This window comes from Amborella trichopoda, chromosome 1 (genome assembly GCF_054954075.1).
Source record: "Amborella trichopoda isolate Santa Cruz 75 chromosome 1, AtrichopodaSantaCruz75HAP2 v2.0, whole genome shotgun sequence".
NCBI classification, from domain to species: domain Eukaryota; kingdom Viridiplantae; phylum Streptophyta; class Magnoliopsida; order Amborellales; family Amborellaceae; genus Amborella; species Amborella trichopoda.
Window position 1 is genome coordinate 48,925,401 of NC_142336.1, and position 11,137 is coordinate 48,936,537.

At 36.9% G+C, this 11,137-nt stretch overlaps 1 protein-coding gene across 21 annotated transcripts; it reads left to right on the forward strand.

Annotated features, from left to right (window-relative positions):
* Window positions 1-416: 416 nt before the first annotated feature.
* Window positions 417-9,918, forward strand: ORG1 (OBP3-responsive protein 1). Of its 21 annotated transcripts, none has more exons than XR_016058038.1 (15): window positions 417-546; window positions 1,730-1,834; window positions 2,716-3,109; window positions 3,286-3,329; window positions 3,514-3,592; window positions 4,132-4,248; window positions 4,493-4,675; window positions 4,792-4,878; window positions 5,253-5,347; window positions 6,909-6,996; window positions 7,086-7,166; window positions 7,248-7,347; window positions 8,369-8,521; window positions 8,906-8,968; window positions 9,147-9,918. XR_016058038.1 is itself a non-coding variant. In XM_088870030.1 (15 exons), exons 7-15 carry the CDS (start codon window positions 4,655-4,657, stop codon window positions 9,768-9,770), a joined length of 1,272 nt encoding a protein of 423 aa, XP_088726156.1. In that variant the 5' UTR covers window positions 417-546; window positions 1,730-1,834; window positions 2,716-3,109; window positions 3,286-3,329; window positions 3,514-3,592; window positions 4,132-4,380; window positions 4,493-4,654; the 3' UTR covers window positions 9,771-9,918. The 21 variants fall into 21 exon arrangements, 5 of the variants coding, with proteins under 5 accessions (XP_088726156.1, XP_011626320.2, XP_011626321.2 ...); XR_016058034.1 differs by having other exon boundaries at window positions 8,386-8,521; XR_016058019.1 differs by having other exon boundaries at window positions 7,271-7,347; window positions 8,363-8,521.
* The last annotated feature ends 1,219 nt before the right edge of the window (window positions 9,919-11,137 follow it).

Sequence of the window (11,137 nt, forward strand, 5' to 3'; positions counted from 1 at the left end):
TTTTGAGTTGTGTTGGCGAAATTTTTGAGGTACGCGCTAATGTGATTGTTTAGAGCCTCCAACTTATATAATTTTTTTTTTTGTTTTTAATGTACGACTTAAAATAACTCCCAGCCGCCCAGCATGCTTCTCCGTCTCACGTGTCCCACTCGTACTCTTGGCACGAGCTAAGGATTCTTCCCGCTAAACCAAAATCCCGTCTCCCATTTTTAACTGTAAATGCAAACCACCACGCTCTCCCTCTCTCTCTTACTGTTAGTCCCATAAAAGTAGATAATTACTCCCATTTTCAAAATTTCCAAAGCTCGTTTCTTCCCTTTAGATTTTTTTTTCCCTCTTGTCTCTCTCTCATTCTCTGTTTTGTCGCGAGTGAGGCCGAAATTATAAGAGAGATGAGGAAGACACGAGTCGTTGCAGAAATTCCATGCGCGAAACTCATGGTGCAACGCCCTTCCACGCTCCCCCCTCACGCCTCCTCCTTTATAAATACCCTTTCTTTTCCTCCGCTTCTTTGGGTTCTTCTCTTAACGTTTCGGTGCTCCTCTTGTAAGTTCTCTGCTTCTCCTCTTTGCCATTTCTTTTGCTTCTGGTTCTTACCATTTTAGGGTTTGCTTTTGAATTTCTTTCGCTATTGCTTTCGTAGTTTCTGGTTTCTTGTCCACTGTTGGAGCTAAGGGATCCGTCCAGATGGACACTTTCGTTTTTTTATACTGTTCCGACTCTCTCTCTTTCTCTCGGGTTTCTTGCGTCTCACAAGGTTTTGGAAGTCGTTAATGGTTAGGGGTTTGGCATCTCAGGTGTAATGTTGGAAGTTTGTGGATTCTGGTGCTTTTGTGGTTCCCTTGAGTTTCTGAGGCCTTTTCTCTTTTATTTTTTATGATTGATATGTCGATTATTGTCCTGCTTTGTTGGTTTCTAGGTCATCAAATGATGGGATTCCATCGGAATTTTAATTTTCTAATAGATAGTCCAATTCTTTTCATTCTCTTCGACTTCTCCATCTTTTCACAGTTGAAGCTTTTGCAAATGTTTATCGAAAAAGTACTAAATTTTCAAATTATGAAATGGTGAATTCCTCTGTTTTTGTATGTTAAAATTTATTTTTGTCTGATTTAGAACTTGTCTGTTTTACTGAATTATGCTTTCGCTGTGTGATTTCACTTCAGGAGATATTTTCTCTTTAGTTTTTTCATGAGAGCATATAATTAAATTAGCTGTTTGTCTACTTCTGTGAAACTTTGATTGATTGGAGTTGTGGGTTTGTTTTCTTCTTCTTGCATATAGGAAAAAATGCCATTTATTATGATGTTTCCCTACAGAAAAACAAAACTCTTTAAGCTGAAGCGCTTAATCTACTTGGCTAGCATGTCTGCATCTCTCTTTATCTCTGAGCTTTTCAGTATATTTTATAGCATCTGGGTAAGCCGATAAGATCAATTCATGAAGAAATTCACTGTACATCTGAGCATTTGTTATTGCTCATAAATGATTGAAGTTCCATGTTTTCCTCCATATGTTTTGTATGAATACTAATTAACAATGCCTTGCAAAACAAAAGATGGCATTTTAATGTTTGAGTCTTTGTTGTCCTTATTAAACTCAAGATATACATATTTTCTTCGCATCTGATAACCCTATGATTTTGAAGGTTTTATTTGTGTTTTCATGACATTAAATATTGGTGGTTATACTTTCTTGAGCGCCATACTTATCCTTGCCTCTATGCAAGTGTTTGTTAGGGGATGTCAATTGTGTATGTTTATTCAACCAACTCATTTTAATCAGTAGTAGTCACACAAGCTAAGAGGATTGGCACATATTGAGGTTGCATCTGGTAAGATCTTTCAATCCTTTTCTAGATATGAGGTGCAGATCCTTCAATCTCTTTCTAGATATGAGGTGCCTTGGCTTCTTTGTCTTTTATTTTCTTTTCTTTTTATTCTGGTGTATTTAATTGTCAGTATATATTGACACTTTGTCCTAATGGAATGCTTGGCACATGGGGCTTTCCTATTCCTCGATGAAATATACTTGACTTGAGCAGTAATTTATTTCTTCTTATGGTATGTTAATTGGCACTCGGTGAGAATGGAACTATAGACATCGCGTTGTGACACCTGCCCAACTTGGCCACCTCTGCCTAGAGCCTGTTCTTGACCCCCTCCTGTGCTTGAGCTGTAATCACGCTGTAATCCCTTGCTTACATTGTAGTTAACTGATTCCAAAGCTGATTTGTTGTCTACACTATATATTCATCTGTTCAATATCAGATTTTTTCCCCATACACTCCAATTTCAGATTTTTGTCAGTCATGGAACTTAGATTTGGTTATCAGAAAAAGAAAAAGACACATCATTTCTCAAAGGATGGTGATGCTATGTTAATAATGCAGTTTCTTGTTCAGTGCATTTACCATAGAAGCCGTATGTGTTTGATGGTGCCCATAGAAAACCAAATTGACCCCTTTTCTCCTGAGACAATTGCAAAATGGATCATTGAGACCTAACCATTCCATTGGTCTACTAACATTCATGCATGTGTGCAGTGATACATTGATGCATAAACTATCCCTACTTGCACCAACACATATATTTATATGTGCACCAACCTCCAAACTCCTTGGTGCAGTGCATATTTGATGTACTTCTCTCATCTCACCTTTATTACTGATTACTTACTCATTTTGAGTCCCTTTCCTTAACTGGTTGATTCCAGGCATCCTCAATTGGCGGACCATATATTAATGGCTTTTAGTGGGGCGCAGTTTAAGTCTAGAATTGGAAGTTGTGATCCAATACATGTCTATCGACATCAACGAAGGGAATGGAAGGAACGCATATGTGGAATTGCTAAATCAGTTTATGTGCCATCATCGCAAAGGAAATTGTTTGCGTCTCACTTATACTCCGGGAGTCAACGATCACTGCCTTTGAGGGGAATTATTAAGGTTACATGTTCCCAGGGAAATTCCATTGCTCCACCAGAGACCAATGAAGATTCTGATTACCTAAGCTCGTTTATGAACAAGAATGAAGTGGGTTCCATCACAAAGTTTAAGATGTCAGACTTTGTACTCTGCAATCATGTCAGTATCGGACTGGCTGGCAAGGTGGATATTACCCTTTGTATTCTAACAGTGTTGTTTGCTTGTAACTATAGATTTTCTTGTAGCTCTCTGTCTTGCTAGAATGCGGTGTATGAACTTTTACCTTGATTAGTTTATCATGGAATTGTTTTTTATCTCATTTTTAGGGGTTTCTTATTTGCATAATGATTCTAATGCAGGGGGATGAGGTGATTTTTGAAGCCATAGTGAGAGATTCTCACAGGTAACTTGCTTTTATTTGGATTGTGCTTGACACTGTTTTTTTTAAAACAAAAGATCTTAAATGAAGCTCTTTTAGCAATTTTGTTCCTTGTGGGGGAGGTTCCATCAATTTATAATTTTTTGTCAACCTCTATGTTAAGTTGCACATAAAACTATATAACATCTCAATTGTTTTAATGCAACAGTCCTCTGTATAATTCAAAAGTTGTACTTCGACAACTTGCTAGTTTTTATGCACAGCGTCGAGGAAGGCGTGCCCTTGAGGTAAGTCTTTTCCTTTTGTATCTATAACTTATATTTGTTGATGCATGATCATATACGTTATAGTTATGAGTTTTTTGTTTGGTGTTGGGCCTGCCCATTGAGATTAATGGCTCAAATCAATTAAATGGGAATACTGAGTTTGAGTTTTGAAACACCTTTCGCCAATTTGCAAAGTGGTCCCATATTTCAAGGTCTATTTGAAACTATAAACGCCATCCTTTTTCAAGAAAGCGACTAGTATATCCTTAGCTTTTGTAAGAGCAGCCTTAACACACCAATCCTTTGAAAAGTGACTAAAATGTCCTATACTTTAGAACCCTGACTGTATGCAGACTACTCTCGAATTCCAGGGACCTATGTTTACCCATCCTCACTTTTGTGATCGTGCGTCATGTACAAATGGTTTGGCTTCCCACCCACCTCCCTCCCTCCCTCTCAACAACATCATTCCCTATTCCTACAAGTGTCTTGTAGAGTTTCAGTGAATGTAGTGTACGTAACATGCTGGATCTATAACACCAATTTGGGACACTTTGCAGGTCCTCAAGAAGCTTGCTCGACAGAAGCTTATGTATCATTCATACGCAATGCAGGTCCATGGTTTTGTTTCACCATCCAATGGTGTTGATCATGGCTCTTTCACTCTGGTCCATGGAGTATGTCAAGGATTATCAATTATATCAAGGATTATCAATTCAATCATTTCAAACTTCTAGTAGTTACACAATGAAAGCACTTCTGTGTGCTTCAGCATTTTATTATGCATTCAGTTTGTTGGAGCTTCTAGAGTAATTGTGGATTTATGTTTAACCTTTACTTGTATATGGTTAACCTTTTACACTTAGCATTTTACACTTTTATGGTTAACCTGGAGTTGGACTGATTTATGGCTTCTTCTAGTATCATGGCAGCTTTTCCCTTCAGCATTGGCTTCAACAAGCAGATTGGCTTCCAACCTTAGAAGCAACTCTGGCACTGGATGAAGAGTGTGCAAGGCGAGTTGGTGATGCCACAGTTGGGGGACCTGCAGTTTCTCGTCAGCTGAGACTTATTAGGATTTTAATGAGGGATCTTTTGATTGGTGTAAGTCTCGTACTCATCATTCCATTGGGGTTCCTTAAGAGTTCATGATCTTTAAACAATACATTGTATTCTTTTGATAACAGTTTTCAGAGAGTTGTGCTGTTTGTCTTTCTCAGGTGAATTATTTGCACAGCCATGGGCTTGCTCATACTGAGTTAAGATTAGAGAATGTGCACATCAGCCCAGTGGATAGACATGTTAAAGTAAGCTCAAGTGGATGATCGATGTTGCTTTCGTTTCTCTTGGATTTTAATCTCAACGATGTCAACAGTGCTTTGATTACTTATTTCTAGGTTATGGTTTGCTTTTTGTATGAGTTCTGGTATACTTTAGGTTATTGTTTGCTTTTTGTATGAGTTCTGGTATACTTTAGGTTATGGTTTGCTTTTTGTATGAGTTCTGGTATACATAAGATTGTTTTTTTTGTATTAATCATGTGTCTTCTATCTTTCCTGGTCTTCTTGCTTTGGGGCACGCCATCCTGTTATGACACTCAACAGACTGGTTACTTCTAAATTGACTCTTTTCATAATGAAACTAACACAAGGAAAAACATTTCTATATTCTGGTTCTGCAGGTAGGTATTCTAGGGAATGCTTCATACTTTCATGATAGCGATCCACTTGAAAGCAACATTGATAGAAGGCAAATGATGATTGCATTTGACATAAGGTATGATACTATGATCAGATAAGCCTCAAATCACGATATACCCAAAAATGCATGGAATGGATACACGCATATATGGGGCTACCTCGCATCGCTTTTGAAATTGGATTGGTCTACAAAACTATTTTAGGACTTGTCTCTAATACACCTCAGGGGCATCTAGATTATTTTCACTCAATCGTATGAGTGGTGAGCTTAGCTTTTCAATATCTATAAGTGGGGCGATTCCCAACATGCCTGGGTGATATCATACCGATCTTGCCAGCCCTGTGGTGGGGTAAAGAACCCATCATGTCCCTTACTATTGTGGTAGGGTAAAGAACGCATCATATCCCTTATTCCTTTGAGTGGTAATTGTGTAATAGGAATTGATGAATATTTTACCTCAAACCCTAGTTTCTTAGGTTCGTAAATGCCTGGGGAATGAAAGTGTGTGTGAATGAAGTTGATACGTGTTGCATGAAAGCTAGAAAATAAAACATCCTATATAAATTGAAAATGCACTAAAACTGTACTCACAATAAAAGTAAAACAAAACTGAAAAATAAGTCCATGGAGACTGCATCAGGCCAACCCGCATATTGCAGAAATGCGGGCTTGGCAATAAATATATTTTTTTTTAAATAATTTAATCATAATTTTTGGAGAATATATAATCTTTAACATGGAGATCATGAATATGAAAAAAAAATTGAAAACTAGAAATAATAATTATATTAAAAAGACATTTGGACCTATAGTTACACTTGTTTTTAGATGGACCACCTACTTGCATCCATCTTTAAGATGGATGCTTCTCAGGACCTCATATTGTAGAAATTGACAGTCCATCCCGCATGAAACAATTTTTCTTTTGAAAAGGTATATTTGGTAAGTGCTTCGAGGCAAATGGCACTATGGTGGCTTGGCTAAACCAGGAGCTCTCAACCCATCTGTAGTGCTTGACCCACCCTAAAGTGTGAAGCCATCTGCAATTTTTGCTCGTCTTCTGCTGTTTGGTCACTTTGCAAGACTGAGCAACCTCTTTTGATTCCAGGAACGATTTCCTAATTTTGTATTCAGTATATAGTGTACTCCAATTTGTACAAGGAACACTTTAAATACCTATTTAAGGACAAAGTTTCTCTGAGTTCCCCACCTCACCTATTTTAATGAGTCCTCTCTCCAAAATCTAATTAAAATATGGATTTTGGATCTAAAATTTTAAAGATTGAAAATCTAAAACATGATAACTATGAATCTGAAAAAATAAATTTAAAAAAAAAAAGAGATTTTTTTTAATATAGATTGAACACCATTAGTTTTGAATCTAGGTGGCCCACCGTTTATTTACATCCATGTACACAACGCACCAATTACTTTTCCCCTATATGATACAGTTGCCTGTGTTAAAAAAAACAGTAAAAAAAAAGCAGAATATCAAAGAATATGGAGGATCAGAAAATGAGAGAGATAATGGAAATTAAACTGAAAATTTTGGCATTGAAGGAAAAGAACTGAAATGTACAATGAGACCCTAAAAGAATTACAGAAGCCTTTCATTATCCTGGTGCTGGTTTTACAGATGTGTTGGGTTTATGATGGCAAAAATGGTGTTAAGGGAACTCATGGATCCTTCCATCTTCACTAAGTTCAAATCATTCTTGACAAAGGTTAGGCACAAAATCTTCGTCCTTCTATTCCCCTTTTCTTTGTCTGATTTATTTTCAAATGATTACTCTGATCTTTGCTGAACATGTAGGGAAATGATCCATCATGCCTACGTGAATTTCTGTTGCCTCTCTTATCCCAAAATTCTCCCTCTGGAAATATTGGATTACAGGTTTGCTGCCCTTTTTACCCTATTTGCTGATAATCTAGCCGTATTAGTTCTTAGGTACTTATTCTTGAAATTATTTACTAGGGTCATGATTGATGGTTTTTTAGATGCTAGATAGGAACTGGGGTGCTGGATGGAACCTTTTATCATTGATGCTAGCAACAAAGCCTGCTGTCAAAATCAGGTAAACTCAATATTTTCCTTAATTGATTTGAAAGAGAAAATATTCCCTTTTATGTTGATGTTGTCACACTATAATTTCTATAATGAAGCTCAGTGGAATACACCTCTTTATTTTTATTCTTATGGTTGCTTTTTCTTGGTAAGCTGGGGACTTGGACATGCACTTCAAACCTTGATTGGCAGTGAGCTTCATATCTTTGAATCTTTGGCAATCAATAATATTTTTGAATGTGAAATCACTAAAACGAAAGACTTTCTTTTTTCCAAATGAATCATCATTATTTTCTCACTCATTTTTTTTCCCATCCCTCTTTTTTTTTTGTTGGGTTGGGGTGGGGGCGGGGGGGGGGGGGGGGGGGTTTCGGGGGTGTGGGAGTGGGAGTGGGGGGTGGTTAGATGTCCTAGGTTTTTTGCCAATAAGGTAAATTCCTACATATTCTGCAAGTGATTGTGATACTGGGGGAATAATGCAGCACATGTTCCTTTCTTTTTGTAAAATTGATTGATATATGTATTTAACTTAGAAAACTCTCAAGTAATTTGGTTTATGTTTTCTTTTTTCTCTTTGTTGGTTTTTGTTTTCATGTTTTACTGATTTGTTTGTATTTGGTGACGCACTTTAAACTTTTAAAGTAGTAGCTTTTGTATGTGTTGCAGTTGTATTTGCAGTTTTTTTTAGAGGGTTGTATACAATGAGACTATTTACTTTTAGTATAAGGAGGCCAGAACTACTCATAACCATCCGATATAAAATTTGATAGCTTGGGTGTGTCACAGAGTTCGAAAGAATTTCTTTTAAACTTTGAGCTTGGTCAGTGGAACAAATGCAGTCACCTAATTTCACATCTAATGGCTAAGTTTAATTGTGACTTTCTTGTACCAAAGGTGAATGGTCTTATTGTATACTTTCTTTTTTTGAAGGCAAAATAATGCAGGGCATGTAATTTCCGTTTTGTGAAACTGATTTATCTAACTTAAAAAAACTTTTTTTGTTTGCTTTGTGACACGCGTTAAAGTAGCAGCTGTGAATTTGTTGCAGCTGTTTAGATGCATTGAGGCACCCTTTCCTATGTGGTCCAAGATGGCGGGTTGATCCATCCATGGAACTTATCAAGTGGAGCTTGGGTTCGATGGCTGTTAAGATTACAGAGGAATACATATACGGTCTTTCTCAGGTTTAACACTTCCATAATGAATTCCAGTATAACTTGTGTGTAAATCCTTTTGGTTTTTTATTAAAAGAGAAGGTTTTATATGCTTTAAAATTTGAGAACTATGATATCTATTCTCCTCCACTTGCTCTCAGTACGTAACAAAACATACGATCATATCTCTCTCTCTCTCTCTCTCAAACACACACGCACAAACCCACACTGCATGAATGAGAAAGGACAGTTTTTGGTAAAATTACCAAGCACTATGTTTGTTACCATCACATTTCCTTTTTCCGATTCTGATTTTTTTCTTTCATATTGTTGCTCATGTGCCTGCAACTAGCTAGACACATAAACAAAAGATTGCATGTGGTGAAACTCTTGGGAATTTTGTTTCATGTGTAGCGGAACCGGTTGGCGTACTTCATTGAACTGTTGGAGATGCTCAACCCTTATCCAAAGCTCAAGGTATAGTACAAATTTTCATCGCCTTGTCCTTTTCAAGTGCATCACATTCTCTCATAGTGCGTTACAATGTGATCTTACTGCAAACAACTCTCTCTCTCTCCCTCTCTCTTTCTCTCTGCACACACGCGCACGCACAAAGCTATTAGGGCATTTTGTTCTCACCATCAAATCCTCACAGAACTGGCCAAAACTCCTACCGGGCACATGGCGGCTTCTATACTGCACCGGAACACACATCGGCCTCACCCTCCGCCAAGCCTCTCCCTCTCTTCTCATTGGAAATGCCTATCTCACCATAACCCCTTCGGCTGTCCCTGCTCTCACTTTTTCTCTCTCGTCAAACATTGACTTTACCCTAATGCCCCAGACTTGGTGGCCCCATAACAAAAAGACCAACTTTACCGGAAAGCTAAAAACATCTCTCAGGACAACGATAACTTCAGGAATCAGGCACTATCTTGACGAATCTCTTTCTGAAAAATCGGGGCTTCCCTTACCGGAATCTCAAGAATCAACCGCCAGGAAGTCAGCAAAGTGGGGTAGGCAGGGCCCGTTTAGCCTGCCTATTGCTAGAGTGGTCCCCGTAGAGGAGCTGGTGGTGGGATTGGAGTTGGGTTTTTCACCAGAAAATGATGAAACTGGGGGAAAAATTTTAAAGGAAGTGAGATTGCAGATCCCACCTGAGATGTTTGATTTGTCAAAAATTACGTGTGGAACCTATGTTGATGAGAGATTATTGGTGTTAAGGGGAGTGTCTGGTCTTGCACTGCTCTTTACAAGGTCGTTTCCTGATCACAGGTAACTGTGAAGAACATTTGAGCAGAAAATTTAGTTACCATGGTTTTTTCTTCTTATTCTTTCAAGGTATATGATTTTAAATGATTGTATGCAATTTAATGAATGTAAATCAATGAATGTTGGTGTTTCATATTGTAATTTAAATGATTGTATATATGATTCTGAATATGCAATTGGGAAGAATACCCAGCGGCGTTTTATGTTACGTGGCACATCCGCCATTCACTCCCTTAAACAGAGTGAAGGTTATTTATGGACACCAGCGTTTTAGGGAATGTCACTTAAATGTCCTGGTCTTATGGTAAGCTCTCTTTCCTAACCGCAATAAGCAAGTTTTCAATTTAAGTACGACTCCTTTTTGAAAAGTAACCTCGAGTAATAACTTCTGAGTTTATCAAAAACCATGTTTACAAGAGTGCATTTTATCTTTTTCCCAAAAAAAAAAAAATCTAGAAAAGAATTTTCCTTGTTTTTTATGTCCTAAGTTTCTTGGAACTTCATGTCTAAAAAGTGTCTAAAAAGTGATATCAGAATTTAAAAATAGCTTCTCATCGTATTTTAGGAAAAGAAATATTCTAGGAAAATGGTATTACCCGAAAAATTGGAGGCAGAGGAATAATAACCCAATTAATAATCTTGTTTTTACTTTAAAGCCAAGAACGCCGAAATGAAGAGGGCGATGAGGTCACAACTACGCATTAAAGCAATTGAGTCTCAAAAGTGAGGTTCAAATATTGAGATTTGCTTGCGCATATTTTATGGTCCGGTTTTATATTACTCTCTGTAAACCTAAGTTTGATTCATCTCCTTTTTTTAGGTTTTCATTGTCAGTATTTCATATTTTTAGATTTTTAGATTTGGGAAAGCTCTACACCATAGAAGTTCTATGTTCCCTATTATCCAACCTCTAAAATTGTTCCAATCACAATGTCACATCTCTACACTGTTTTGATCAAATTTTGGATGTCGATTCTTTTATTAAACTCGTACTAACGAAAAATATAAAAAAAAATATTTTCAATAAAATAAAATGACCAAAATACCCTTGAAAGTTTTAAAGGGTATTTTGGTCATTATTTTTTATCGAAAAATTATTGTTGATATTTTTTATAGGTGCATACCAATGAGAAGATGGTACGTACCAAATTTCATATTAAAAAAGATTGTATTAAAAAGATAACAATAAAATACTTTGAGACGTCGGATCTCAGATCAAATGATGAATCTCTTGATAAAAAATAAACGGTTGGATGGTAGGGGGAACATAGAAAGCTTTTTTCTTAAGATTTGTGTTAAATACAATCCTAAACTGAGTTCTTTGTTTTTTTTTTTTCTTTTAGCCATCCCATACCTTGGTTATTACTTTTGTTA

What these genes read in the sequence shown, in the direction of transcription:
- ORG1 (XM_011628020.3), top strand. Translation starts at nt 425, where the DNA reads ATGCGCGAAACTCATGGTGCAACGCCCTTCCACGCTCCCCCCTCACGC. An exon ending in TGAGGGATCTTTTGATTGGT is followed by an intron (nt 4,676 to 4,791) that starts GTAAGTCTCGTA and finishes TGTCTTTCTCAG; the next exon opens with GTGAATTATTTGCACAGCCA. An exon ending in AAGCCTGCTGTCAAAATCAG is followed by an intron (nt 7,348 to 8,385) that starts GTAAACTCAATA and finishes AATTTGTTGCAG; the next exon opens with CTGTTTAGATGCATTGAGGC.